At 49.9% G+C, this 14,447-nt stretch overlaps 1 protein-coding gene across 2 annotated transcripts; it reads right to left on the bottom strand.

Annotated features, from left to right (window-relative positions):
* Nucleotides 1-326: 326 nt before the first annotated feature.
* LOC139018163 (dehydrogenase/reductase SDR family member 4) lies at nucleotides 327-12,619 on the bottom strand. 2 transcript variants are annotated; one of them, XM_070426811.1, is made up of 8 exons: nucleotides 12,472-12,619; nucleotides 11,290-11,467; nucleotides 6,100-6,201; nucleotides 3,575-3,645; nucleotides 3,427-3,478; nucleotides 3,006-3,140; nucleotides 2,527-2,582; nucleotides 327-839 (listed from the first exon to the last, which is right to left on the bottom strand). In XM_070426811.1, the coding sequence occupies exons 1-8, from the start codon at nucleotides 12,600-12,602 to the stop codon at nucleotides 725-727; spliced, it is 840 nt and encodes a 279-aa protein (XP_070282912.1). In that variant the 5' UTR covers nucleotides 12,603-12,619; the 3' UTR covers nucleotides 327-724. The 2 variants fall into 2 exon arrangements, with proteins under 2 accessions (XP_070282912.1, XP_070282920.1); XM_070426819.1 differs by lacking the exons at nucleotides 3,006-3,140; nucleotides 3,575-3,645.
* Nucleotides 12,620-14,447: the final 1,828 nt, after the last annotated feature.

The following is a 14,447-nucleotide window of genomic DNA, read 5'->3' as shown; positions in this document are numbered from 1 at the left end:
CCCTTCCTTTTCCCGTTTGTTCGGGCGGTCCAGCTCGCCCTCGCGGACCTGCGAGGGAACTCGGGGCCCAGGGCCATGCCAGGAGAGGACTTGGCCAGATCTGGGGGAGTTCGTCCTTCCTCTCCTGCTGCCCAGCCTTGGGGATCCCTGTGGCGCTCTGGGAGTTCCCATGCCGCCTCCTTCCAGCTGGCAGCTCTGCAGACACGCTCAGGTCCTGGAGACGGGGAGGAAGGTTAGGGGACCCAGAGATCCAGTTCACTCAGACTTATGCTCTCTGCTCAGCTACCACACCTGTGCACCCCACACTAAAAAATGAACACACTGAGTTAAAGCAACACGATCATCTGCATTTTATTTGCACCTCATTTGCAAGTTAACTTCCAACCTTCCCAGCCCCTCCTTCAACTCCAGGTCCCCTCTCCCGTCTCCCTCAAATTGCCCCCTGCCAGGAAATAAAAAAAAATTTTTGCTAACGTGGACTCAGCCTACTCGGCAGGCCTATCCTGTGTCCTCAGGGGAAGTCTTTATCCAAGGCTACAGCAACAAGAGGAATCCCATAAGACTAAACCTTGATGGCAGGGAAGGCTGGATCTTGTCACAGGGTGTAACTGATTTTTGGGGAAGGTGAGCAGTGTGATAGAGGTGGTAAAGGCTGGTAGATTAGTGCTGGAACCGGATGGGGGCTGAAGCCCAGTCTCTGCCCTGGTAGACTCTCTCCAGGTACTCAGAGGCGGGAGGGGGCCCCTCCAGCCACGGTCACTGTTTCCCCAGTGATGTAGCTGGCATCTTCAGAGCACAGGAAAGACACAATGCCTGCACAGTCTTCTGGCGTGCCTAACCTGGGGTGCAGGGAAAACAAAGAAGGGGGTAAAAATCAAACAGGCCAGCCCCCCCCCCAGAGAATGGAAGTTGCTTAATCAATAAGTATCAGATGATTTTTCAGGACCAGTGTACAGGTCCATCAAATTGGGTTATCATGATGATAAGCTGTTATAATTTAGTATAAGCATAAGTACTGTACTCTGAGAAAACCACTATAAGTTATATTCAAATAATAGAGATACTTGGTTCTTTAGAGAACTCAGGACACCAAAATCCAAGATTTTATAGATAAACTTGTGAGCAGCTATTTTATACTTCAAATAATTTGTTTCACATGTGTGCATACTAGTCAAGTGTCAGGGAGTCTGTGAGATAGTAAATGGTTTGTTTAAAATGACTCCATTTGCACAGCTTTAATTCACAGATAACATTTTCAGGAGTCTATTTTTGTCCCTTAGAGTCAGGTTCATTTTGTGAGAATGTGCTAATTCTCAGTGTTTGTATCAGTGATTGCTTAGTTGGGAACATTTTAACATAACTGCCCGAGTTCTCTAGAGGTGGGGCAGAGTGCGTATCTCAAACCTAGATTAGTGGTTCTTCATCCTAGTTGTATATTATAGTAATCAGGAAGGCTTAACACCCCACCCCTGCCCAAAAGATGCTCAGGACTTGCCTTGGACCAATAAAAAAGAATCTTTGGGCCCTGGCTGGGTAGCTCAGTTGGTTAGAGCATTGACCCAATAGCCAAGGCTGTGGGTTCGATCCCCAGTCAGGGCACAAACAAGAAACAACCAGTGAATGCATAAATAAATGGAATAACAAATCGAAGTTTCTCTCTCTCTCTCAGCAATAATAAAAAATAAATCTTTGGGAGTGGGGCCTGACCATCTATAGTTTCATAAGCTCCCTAGCTGAGTCGAATAGGCACCCAAGATTGAGAAGGATGGGGCTAGTGAGTCACTGGGGTTCTAGGAAGACAATACCCCAACTTATTAGTGAGCTGTGGACTAGGCCTGCAGCTCATGCTGACATCAGATGCTTTGGGAGCACCGGAGGGAATCTTCTCCCTTAAGTCGGCCTGTTTGCACAAGTAGTCCCTGAGGGACAAGATGGAGAAGCTGAAGACAAGAGTTCCCAGAAGCCCGAAGTTGGAGAGAGGCAGGGAGCTTGGAGGAAAGGGAGCCAGACGAAGGTGCTGGAACAGTTCGTCCAGCCCCTTGGGGAGGAGGCTAGTTTTCTTAGGCAAGGGGAGTTTGGGGACGTAGTAAAAGCTCTTCAGTCCTTTTATTTGGGTTGTAGGAACATCAACCTGAGCTTTGAAAACATGACTTTCAAAAACACACATGACTTTTTATTCAAAGGGAACTAAAAAAGCATGTTTTGGTTTTGGTCCCTAGTAGCTAGGGATGCCTAGAGGTGGTGGCAAGCAGCCAGCTGGAGAGAGGAGTCGGGGCCTCTCCCAGAGCTCTTCTCTGCTGAAACCTGGACACATCTGTGTTTGCTTTTGCAATGGAAGCAGACTCCCTGTAGCCCCGCCCCTCACTGTGGTGGTGCAGCGTTCATGAGCTTGTGAAGTGTGTGTGTTTGAGGCAGAGGAGAGCATGCCCCTGCTGTCTGTGGGACCAAGAGACACGCCATGTGGGCGGTGTGAGGGGCCGTATCTTCCCATCTTCATCCCTCTTAACTCTCTCTGTGACACCTTACCTTCTTATCCGCATGGCTTCTTTTAAGCTCTCCTCTCTTGCCTTGTCCATCCACAACTGCAGGAAAAGGGGAATCTCTTCATGGGAAAGACGAAAAAAGGGGGGCCAGGCAGGGGGGAAACTGCCCGCCCCCACATTGCGGGAGAGGAAGGGTAGAGAGAGGCCCTCTTCCACTTCCTAGTTCCTCCTAGCCCCCAGCGTCTCCCCACTGCCCTCTTCTGTTTCACTCTTTTCAGATTCTAGGGAGGCATTTCACTGGGTCTCCCCGTCCCCACCCACTTAAGGAGATATGAAACGGTGTGAATAGAGTCTGAATTTCTCAGTCTCCACCGAACACCCGGAGAAAGAACGGGGCTGGTCCGGACAGGTGGCTGGCACGGAGGGGGCGACAGAAAGGCTGGGGAGGGGAGCAGGGGTGACTGGGAGCTCAGGACCCCGGCGCCAGCTCTCCCAGCAGGATGCAGGACAGCCCCGCCTCACCACTTGGCTGAAGTTAGTCTTGATGATTCCGGGCGCCAGGCAGTTCACCCGAATGTTACTTTGGGCCAGTTCTATGGCCAGGTTCTTGCCGAGGCCCAGCAAGGCTGTTTTACTGACATTGTAAGGGCCCAGGCCCTGGGGAAAGGAAAAATGGGTTAGTCTCTTTGTTTTTGGTTCATTCTTGGTTCTTATTGGAAGACATAAAGGGCAGTAGATCACAGGGCATCTCCTGTAACGGAGGGTCGCAGTTAGAAAACGGTCTTGAGGCTGACCCTCCCCATTGCTGGGGTTCGTGGAGGCCGGGCATCTGTTTTATGGGAAGGGACTTGGTGGGGTGATTGCAAAAGGGGACACAAACTCCTTCGGGGGACTGGAGGGTAGAAAGGTGCAGGATGGAGGTAGCAGAGGAAGGGGCTCTTACAGGAAACGGGACGTAGGCTGCTATGGAGGCCACAATCACCACTGAGCCGCCTCTGGAAAGAGAAGAGAATGACCCTCTTCCCAGCAGCGACCCCGCCCTCAGACCACGTGGGGCCCGTCACACCCAGGCTCCCTCTCCTTCTCCGTACCCTCGTTTCTCCATCTCTGGCACCACTGCCTTTGTCATCAGGGCTGTGGCCTTCACATTAATGTCCAGAATCTGAAACCGAGAGAAGAAGGGGAGCAGCATGAGGGGAGAGCTGGAGAGGGCAGGGTGATGCGCACTCAGAATAGGTTCTCTCGGATCTGCCTGTTGGGGCTGGTGGAGATCTTGGAGATGATTTCCGGGACCTTACAAGTGAAGAAACCAAGGCCCAGGGAGAAAGAAGTGTCTCTCACCAGCGTATTCAGTGAGAGAATGAAAATTAGGCCGGGGTGAGAAAGAATGGAGCCTGGTGCATCTTGTTTCCTAACTAGGCAAGTGTGATCTGGCCTAGAATGGACCTAAACTCTCAGGGCTATGTTGGATTTTAGCCGGATTTTTTCTGTTTCTTCTCATCAAGGAGAGCCTGGAATGAGGTGGGCCTCCTGGGATCTGCCATGGAGTGGGCCGTGCTTCTCAGGGAAAATGTGGCCTGACCTGGGGCCCCTGGGGCGTTCCAGCACTGACTGCTCTGGCTCCTGAGCTCAGGGGCTGCGATGCTCCTGGCCCTCCAGGGTGGACTGTCCGGCCGAACATTTGTTGGAAAGTGGGTTATGAGGAGAAGTGGGATCATTTTGGGGAAGCTGGGGCACAGGCTGGAATCAAAACCTCACACCCATAATTTTTTTTTTTTTTTTAAATATATTTTATTGATTTTTTGCAGAGAGGAAGGGAGAGAGATAGAGAGTTAGAAACATCGATGAGAGAGAAACATCGATCAGTTGCTTCCTGCACACCTCCCACTAGGGATGTGCCCACAACCAAGGTACATGCCCTTGACCGGAATTGAACCTGAGACCCTTCAGTCCGCAGGCCGACGCTCTATCCACTGAGCCAAACCGGTTAGGGCGCATAATTTGAAACAAACGCATCACCACTGCTGCTGAGGTAGTCCCCTCCCACGCCCCCTGGCAAACTCTTATTTTGAAAAATTTCAATCATACAGAAAAGTTGAAAAAGAAGTATAATGGATATCTTTTAGCTAATTCATCAATGGTTCACATTTTGTCCCTTTTGCCCTGACTGTGTTTTTTCCCTGAACCACTGAAGGTTAAGGTGCAGATGTCATAATGCTCTAACACTAATACTTACGGATATTCTCTAAGAGATTATAATCCATGATCACACCCAAGAAATTTAACACTGATAATAATGATTTTACCTAATGTGCTGTCCATAATAAAATTTCCCCAATTGTCTCCCAAAAGTCCTTTTTTTTTTTTAAAAAAAGTTTTTATTGATTTCAGAGAGGAAGGGAGAGAGAAATAGAAACATCAATGATGAGAGAGAATCATCAATCGGCTGCCTCCTGCACGCCCCCTACTGGGGATAGAGCCCCCAACCTGGGCATGTGCCCTGACCACGGAATCGAACCGTGACCTCCTGGTTCACAGGTTGATGCTGAACCACTGAGCAACATTGGCGGCATCCCATTTGTTCTTATTTGAAAAATCCAAGGTTTGATCAAGAATCAACCCTGGCATTTAGATTTGATGTACTGTGATATTTTTAAAAAAATGCAAACTAAAAAGAAAAATTTCTTGGTTTAAAATTATTTTCCTGTGGTCTCCATTCAGACTACTCATGAAAGATGTTTTTCTACTTTAAAGAATATCAATCAGGAACCGACTCACTGAAGAACAGTCGGCACTTTGGTCACTCTGTCTGTGAAACACTGATAAACTACGATATTTTAGTATTCTTAAACTTCAGTGTTGAGATATTGATGACATCAGAAGAAAAGCAAAACCAGGGGCAACTACAAAAAACCCGGCATTTCCAAATCATGTGGGAATATTAACCTTAATAAACAAAGACAGATATTTTAATTAAGGCTTTATAATTAAAAAATGTAGGTGAGCAAAATATATTATAAATGTAGTGTGATTATATACATTCACATAAAACCCAAAATTCCACACTTGAATTTGGACAGCGGGATCTCCAATTCACTTGTTGCCGTTAAGAAGAAAAGAGCGCAGGTCTTTTTCAGAGGCTGTATGTTATAAAGCAGCAACTTGGGTCATTTCACCAGACTTGGTATCTCACTGAAATAGCAGCTGTTAAAGTTTTCCAACTCATGAGAAATACTCTTTTTTGGCAGCTGAACAAGGGGACAGGTGGTGCACAAATTTCAATGTGTCAGTTATTGGCAGATTAGCTGCCATGTCTGCTGAAGATAAACCAGGAAGAGGCACCTGGATAAGGGCACAGTGAAGGCCGAGGTGCAGGGAAGAAGGTCGCTAGGAAGGAGCAAATGGAAGAAGACAAGACTGGGAGAAGCAGCAATGAAAGAGATGGGCAGGGAGAGAGGAAGCCACGCCCACCAGCCCTTTCCCAGGTGCACTCCAGGTGCAAATCCCCAGGATTCCTCCCATTTACTAGCACATTGCACCTGACAAATGCATGGTAAAGGCAGACTGAGTTTGCGCTGCTCTCTGAGGCCCGCCCCTGTGCTTTATTCCCTCTTACCTTGTCCCACACCTCCTCGGTGACGTCCATGAGGTTTCCAAAGAAAGGGTTGACGGCAGCGTTGGAGACCAGGATGTCGATGCCCCCGTGAAGCTTCACGGCCTGGAGAGAGTCAGGGCTTCTGGTCAGTCGGGGACGCGCATTGATTAATGGTGATAGAGAATTCCTTGTTAGGAACAAAATGATGTCAAAATGACATCTCTGTTTCTGGGAACATTTTTCTCTAAAAGCACCCTAACCTCTGCTAAACACTGAAGGTCGTTTCATGTCTTTGACATCTGTTCTTCCTGCCCCCACTTCTTCTAAGGCTGTCGCTGACCCTTTGCTCATTGCACCTTCTCTTTTGGGCGCTCCTTTATTCTCATGGCCTCGCTGTCACCTCAAAATCTATTTCTAGACCCTCTTCTTTTCACACGGAATCCCAGCCCCATTTCTCCAAGTGCTCACTGTCCAGTTCTCCTTGATATGAGTTACCATTATCTCAGACGCAACCTTCCCACGCCTCCCTGAATGGAGAAACTGGTTTAGATGGACTCAGAGAAAGTGACCCCTGGGAGGGGCCGTGAGGTCAGTTAGCCGCATGTCCTTATGGTGAAGGTGGTAACTCTGAGGTTCAGGTAAGTTACTTTCTCCAGACCCTATGAGTCAGGAATGACATATTAGGGTCAGCTAAGCACAGGAGGCCTGTTCATTTTGGTCTGTGGGAGAGGCAGAGAGATTTGCTGAGGGCGCAAAGCTAGTTAGTGGTGGCAGAACTGAGATCGGTCTGATGGGGGGGACACCCGAATGGGATTAAGCGGTTCTGCACTTGGTGATCATGTCATCCCTCCACGCCCCCTTTAATGGCCTGGAGGCATGGAAGATTCTAGGCAGAGCTGAGATTGAAACTGGGAAAACCATGGGTAACATCTCACCTCCTTACTAAATAGTAAGTATGTGGTAGCAGGAATGTGCTGGAGTAACGATTGGCCAAACAGAATCTGCCAACAACATACCACCCTGAAATCAGACTTTGCATTTGCCCAGAACTGGCAATTTTTTGTTATCCTCATCTGAGGATATGCTTTTATTGTTGTTGTTTTTTAAATCCTCACACGAGGATATTTTTTTTAATTGATTTTTTTTACAGAGAGGAAGGGAGAGGGATAGAGAGCTAAAAACATCGATGAGAGAGAAACATCGATCAGCTGCCTCCTGCACACCCCCTACTGGGTATGTGCCTGCAACATGCCCTTGACCGGAATCGAACCTGGGACCCTTGAGTCCACAGGCCGACGCTCTATCCACTGAGCCACACCGGTCAGGGCACGAGGATATTGTTTCCATTAATTTTCAGAGAGTGAAAGGGAGGGAGGAGGAGGGGAGAGAGAGAGAGAGAGAGCGAGAGCGAGAAACATCAATGTGAGAGAGACATATTGACCAGTTGCCTCCTGCATGCACCCTGACTGGGGCTGGGGAGTGAACCAGGAACCAAGGCACATGGCCTTGACTGGGAATCAAACCCTCGACCCCTTGGTCCAAGGGCCGATGCTCTTACCACTGAGAAAAACTGGCTAGGGCTGTTTTTGATTTTTAGAGGGAGAGAGAGAGAGGGAGGGAGGGAGGGAGGGAGGGAGAGAGAGAGAGAATGAGAATCATCGATGTGAGAGAGAATCATTGATGTGTTGCCTCCCATACATACCCCGATTGGGATTGAACCGCAACTCAGGTATGTGCCCTGATCCGGAATTGAGCCTGTAACCTTTAGATGTACAGGATGATAGTCCAACCAACTGAGCCACACTAGCCAGGGCCAGAACTGGCAATTTTTTTGCCTGGGGCAAGCAGCATTAAATGGGCCCTCAGTTGACTTTGTGCTTCACGATTTGGCACAGGGGGGGGTGTTATTAACAATGTGTACCATCTGCTAGCTCCCGTTTTAACTAATTATTCTTGCTAACTAGGTGCTAAGCTCAGATGTTTTTAACGCCTGAGCTGTCAACATGTAAATTTCACAAAAATTTAAAGTCACATAATCTTTAAAAACCAGTATCAATACGTTCTTGCGCTCTCTAAATTTTAGCGTCCTGGCACAAAGCCCCGGTCATTTGCCTTGGCTCTGTGTAAGCCTGGCCTAGGGACTTGTGACCCACAAAGAGCAGAATGCGTTAGAAAGTGTGTGCTGTGGCCTGTGCATGTGTCTTTGGGGGTGGGGAGAAGGTGGTGGATTGCACCAGAATCACCTGGAACTTTTTGATTTCTGCTGTGCATCCCTCTCCTTCTAGGCCTATCAGCATGGACAGGGGAGGAGGCTGGGTTTTGATTGAACAGAGATAGAGGAGCATAGAAGATTAATGAGAAAGGTATTCTGGCTATCCAGCTGGTGTCTTCTAAGTCTTTCTCTAAATTGTGTGATCACTACACAAAAGTAGTTAAGCATTGTTTGCTCTGTGTCCTGAGGATATTTTTTCCATTGCTTTTTCAAGAGAGTGGAAGGGAGGGAGGGAGGGAGGGAGAGAGAAACATTGTTGGAAGAGAGACACATTGATTGGTTGCCTCTCGCATGAGCCCTCATCAGGGGCAGGGAGGGAGCCCATAATTCAGGTATGTGCCCGAGACCCTTTGGTGCGAAGGCTGACGCTCTAACCACTGAGCCATGCCGGCCAGGGTGTGATAGGTATCTATACTAATAAAAGGGTAATATGCTAATTAGACTGGGAGACCTTCCAGGAGACCCTCCAGATGTCCTTCCGGACAAAGCCATGGTGGCGGGGCCGAGGCAGAGGCGGTTAGGGGCGATCAGGCCAGGAGGGGAGGGCAGTTGGGGGTGATCAGGCTGGCGAGGGGGGAGGGGGGCGGGGACAGTTGGGGGTGAGCAGGCCGTCAGGCAGATTGGTTAGGGGTGATCAGGCAGGCAGGCAGGTGAGCAGTTAGAGCCAGCGGTCCCGGATTGTGAGAGGGATGGATGTCTGACTGGCAGTTGCACTTCCCCCGAGGGGTCCCAGATTGGAGAGGGTGCAGGCCGGGCCGAGGGACAGCGCCCACCCCCTGCATGAATTTTGTGCACCGGGCCACTAGTATTTTTTTAGAAAAATATAATCAAGTGGAGCAGCGGCTGATCTGGTTTCCACTCACCACACCTTTGAGAAGCTTCAAGGTGCAGGTTGGGAGGTTACTGGGTAGTAACTATCCTCAGAGCACAGCTTTCCTCATTACAGGGTGACAGCTGGCAACTGGTAGCACACTTCTCAAATTGCTAACAAGTATCCCATTACTCCCCACCCTGACTTGCCCTGGGTGTTGTTCTGCTCCTCTCCTCTGCTTCCCATTTCTTGATGCTGGGTTAGAAAAAAGTCTTGGTTGGTTCCACTAGACGTCTCTTGGGCATATACCCATTTGGTCCCACCACCACTGCTCTAGACCTGAGTGGCAGCAACAGCTTCTTCACTGATCTCCTTGGCTCAGAGTTTCCTCTGGTCCAATACATCCTTCCTACCAGCGCCAGATTCTTTCTTTAATAACATTTTCATCTTGCTCAACACCTCACATGGCCTCTTACTTCCTACAAGGATGTCGGAACTCCTTTGGGAGGCTGTGGAGGCTCCAGTGTCCCTCCTTCCCACCAGCCCATGACGCCAGCTCTCCTGACCCTGCGCTCTCTGCTGTGGGGCTGGCGGTGCTCTCCTCTTCCCTGCAGTCCCTCCTGGGCTGCCTGCGCACTTTGCAGGGTCATCTGGAATCCTGTCCTACGCCATCTGTCCATCCACCTCCTCCTCAAGGTTTAGCTCAAGCTTCGGCACTGGGCCAGGGCTGCAGGATTTTGACATTAAGTTTTACATAGTTTCATACGGCTAGTCACTAACTGGCCCAGCATCCCAGATGGCTCCCTTCAGCCTCAGGATCAAGGTCCCAATCTCGGGCTTTGTCCAGCAGCCTATGCCAGACGAGGTCACTTTCTTGAACCTACATTTGGCTTTCTCCAATCACATTTTCTTAAAAAAAAAAAAAAAAAGGTATATCTATTTAAATATGTTTTTATTGTTTTTTTAGAGAGAGAGGAAGGGAGAGGGAGAGATAGAAACATTCATGGAACAGTGATGAAACACTGATTGGCTGCCTCCTGCATGCCCCCTACTGGGGGTCAAGCCCATAACCGTGGCATGTGCCCTGACTGGGAATTGAAAGGTGCATGGGACCATGCTCAACCAACTGAGCCACCCCAGCCTGGCTCCAATGCTCACTTGAGCATTCCCAAACAGTTCTTTCAAAATGGAATAACCTTATGCTCTCGACCATTGTTTAACATCCCCCTCTTCTAATATTACCCAAATAATTTGGTTAGTACAATCCCGCACTTTCCATTCTAGGGTAGATTCTCTCTTCCACTCCAGGAAATGAAGTGTAGGCCCTGAGCCTGAGAGAAGGGGAGCCTCTTTGCCAGATGTTCGTATTTTCCTGTGTAGCTGGAAGGCTGGTGCCAAGTACCAACTGTGACACTGGCTTAGACCTGCCTTTGAGAGTAAAGTCCAAGTGGGCACACAAGGCCTGACCCGACGATAATGGGGAAACGCCTGGCAGTCTGTAGGTAGCTTGTCAGGTCTGGATGACACAGCTCCTTTCTTACTGGCTGTTGGACTTTGGGATATGGCCCCACCTTTCTGAGCAGAGTGTAAACAAGAATAGTCTTTGCCTTGTTTGGGTTGTTGTCAGGCTTAGAGATGACCTGTGTAACACTCTGAACAAAGTGAATGGCACACAGTAGGTGGTGAAACATGGTGGGCTTCCTCCTGCAGGTTTCCAGGGACTGCCTCTACGCTGAAGAACTGGGGATTGGTTGCTGATTTGCTCATAGGTGGGAACATCTATTTTGTGATTGGATCTACCCTTCTCATCTACCCAATTAAATTGGAAACTACTGGAGAATTGGGACCAGCTGTGTGTGTTTTTTTTGGTGCCCCCAAGGGCTGAAGCATTAGAGTGGTTTTTGATTCTCTGACTGGGATGATGGGATGATTCTTAGAGACATAACAGAAAGGCACACAATAAAAGTGTGCTGGTGGACTGGTGTGGGTATGCAGAACACACTGTTATGTTTTAGTTAATAGTGCTGGCTTGGATCACACCCATGTGGTCCAGGAAAGCTGGGAAGGAGGCTGAGGCTGGTTCCCTTCTGCCACCTCCTGGCTCTGAGCCCATATCCTTGCTGCTCACCGTGGTCACCAGCCGCTCCCGGTCCTCAGCCTTCCCCACATGGCACACGGTGCCCGTCACGCTCAGCCCCTCCCCCTGCAGCGCTGCCACTGTCCGGTCCACATTCTGCTGCTTCCGGCTGCTGACCACCACGTGGGCCCCATCCTGGGCCAGCCGCCGGGCGATCGCCAAGCCGATCCTGTGGGCAGAGAGAGATATGGATGTTCAAGGCCAGCACGGGGAAGAGGTCGAAAGCACAGGCTCCAGAGTCAGACTGCCCTGGTTTGAATTCTAGCTCTCCTTTTGGACACTCATTTACTTAGTTTTCTTATGGTTTTGGCCTCAGACTAGGTTCCCAGAAAGTGACATCACCTTCCACAGGCCCCACCACCATGGGGTACAGGCCCCATACCCTGTAGGGAATGAGGGGAAAGAAATGAGCTAGGGGTGCAGCAGCAGCCCTTCCATGATTGGAAGAGCCCTGCCCCCAAATATCGACCTTATTAGTCTGCAGCATCTCAAAATTCTATCGTTAGTTATGTTTTGGGGTGCATATGAAAGGGTGGGTCTCTGGTCAAAAATGTAAATTTTTTATCTTACTCTCCTGGGAGTGAGGGCTATACATTTTGCAATTGTTAGCTATTAGCGTTTCCAGTCCATTTGTATTTTAGATTCGTGCCGAGTTGGTGTCTAGCAAAGTCCTGTGATGAGAAGCAGTATAGACAAGAGCGGTGGGTGCAGAGATAGGCTGTGCAATGGAGGCCAAAATGTACTCAGCCAAACAAAAATTTGAATAGGTGAGTCTTGTCTAGGTAAGGGGCGCGGTTCTGGGAGACTTGTCGAGGTGCCCAAATGGGGTGTCTGGAACATTTCCAGAGTCCATGGAGGCAGTGGGGCAGCATATATATCTTTATAGTATTTTTAAAATCTGGGCTGTCTTGAACTTCTGGCATCTGGTCTTCCTAGACTCAGGGCCAGTGGACTGGGGCAGCGCAGAGCACTGAGGCCCTGGGTTGAAGGGGGCAGCACTGAGCTGCCGCAATGGCGCGGAGGCAGCAGCGGAGGAGACTGGGACGCTGCTGGCCGACCACGTGGTCCCTGACTTCCTGGGCCGCGTGTGAGGCTGAGGACGCGACCCGGGAGGCAAAGGACGGGAGTTGCCGCCTGTCCAGACAACGGGGGGCCTCACGGCCGGGCACTCACCCGTCGGTGGAGGCCGTTACTAGGGCCACCTTATTCGCGAGCGGGTCCCGGCGCGCCACCCCAGAGCTAGCCATCCGCACCGACTTCCACGACCGGACACAGGCGCCCAGCAGCAGCCCCGCCTTATGCATGGCGCCGACCGGTTGTGCAAGGTCCGCGCCCAGTGGTGGGGCGGTGCGAGGGGCGGGCCGTCTCCCCCCCCCCTCCCCCCCCCCTCCCCCCCCTCGCCCCGCGTGCCCGCCCTTGGACTGGACCGTTCCTCCCGCTCAGCGCCGGCCCTTTGCGCGGGGAACAGGCTGTGGTTGCGGGCGCCCCCTGCCGGCGCATGGCCGCCGCGCCCCGCAGCTCCCTGCTCTGCTCTGGCGGGTGTGGGACAGGGCTGTGCGTCCAGATTTCCTGAAGGGCCCACCCCACTGCTGGAACCCCTCGCACGCCTCCTTCCACATCTGCTTGCCCACGTCATTTTTCGGGGGGGAGGGCAAGGGGTGCAGCTTTGAGTTGGTTGCTTTTGCTTCCCAGAACTTCAGGATGGACCTTCTCTGAAAAAGTCTGGGTCTAAATATATGACAGCCCATAACGGGGCAATTATTTTGACATTGCCCATAGAGATGAGGCCTGTGTGCACTACACGAGGGTCTCAGGTGAGGGTGGAGGCGCCTGGGCGGGAGACATAATGGGGACAGCTGGGCCAGGCCTGACACTGCCCTTCATTCTAGCTCAAGGTCACCTCCATCTTGACAGGCCTGGGCGGCAGGCTCTGATCAGTGTGGTAACCAGAGTGCAGGGATAAAGATCCTGGCTGGACAGGACTCTTATACCCTTTACCCCAAGAGGACTTCCCCGTTATACAGGGCCTAAGTGGTAGCAAGGAGGCTAGAGGGCCCCCCAACCAGTGGGAATACAGAGAACTCGGGAGCACTCTCTTCTCCACAATCACCAAGTCCCCAGGTCCTGGCCTCCAATACATATTTGTTGAATGTAAAAGCACTTTATAAACCGTAAACTACTAAGCATAGTAATTATTGCCACCATAAAGTAATTATTATTGCTGCCAGAGGCCAGACTCTTCATCTGTAAACGAAGAATGCTGGAGTAGATGATGAATAAAGTCCTCTCCACTACAAATTGTGTCCAAGACTTCAGCCTCCACTTCTGCCAAGTGGGCTGAAATGATCTCCTTGCAGGGTTTCTGGGAGAATTCATAAATCTGGATGGCTTATAGTACACTGTAGAGAGGCCCTGGCAGACCCAAGTGCTAGTGTCTGCATTGGTTTAATCCAGTGGCCTCTAAAAGCCAGACTGAGAAGTGGTACGGATCCACGGCAAAGTTTTCACTAGTTCAAGGCAAAATGAGAAAATAAAGAAAATGTAGTGAGTATCATAAAGCTAAGCTTATTTAACTCTACAGATGCTCCTTTATTCTGGGACAGGCTTTTGCTTTTGTGTGTGTATTAGTCTTTTTGTTAAGAAAAGATGATGAAAGTAGATGGGCAGGTTGAGAAAAGTGTTGTTAGTTGGTGAAATCACCAGTTTGGGAACCCTATGTCAGTCCCTACAATTGGAGGAGAGAGAATGCTGGTCTGTGAAATTCGGTTTGGAGGATTGCTGTTTAATAGAATTTATACTTGCTAAAGATTCATTTAGTGTATGTACGGGTTAGCTGATCAGCCAAAAAGGGGATTTTAGCCGTCAAAAGGGTGTGTGTGGGTAGCAAGCAAGTATTATAACAACACACAATGGATTTATAGTATATTCCTCAACCAATAAGTTACAGCTGTGGTACTCAGTTTTGGTACTCAGCACATCCCGATGAGATAAGAGAGCTTAAGTCTAATTTCCCTCATATCCGGGGAAAACTGACTCTCTGACTGGTGCCCCTCAGTCTGAAACTCATGAATTATTGACAGGCTGGATAGTGTGACACTGCTCTTCCTCCTCCCCTGTTCAGAGCTAATGCACTGTGGGAACCCTTCCCA

The sequence above is a fragment of the Myotis yumanensis genome, unplaced genomic scaffold (assembly GCF_028538775.1).
Source record: "Myotis yumanensis isolate MYYU_CA2020_CCGP unplaced genomic scaffold, mMyoYum1.0.hap1 SCAF_1, whole genome shotgun sequence".
Taxonomy (NCBI): domain Eukaryota; kingdom Metazoa; phylum Chordata; class Mammalia; order Chiroptera; family Vespertilionidae; genus Myotis; species Myotis yumanensis.
This window is presented reverse-complemented; position numbering and strand designations above follow the sequence as displayed.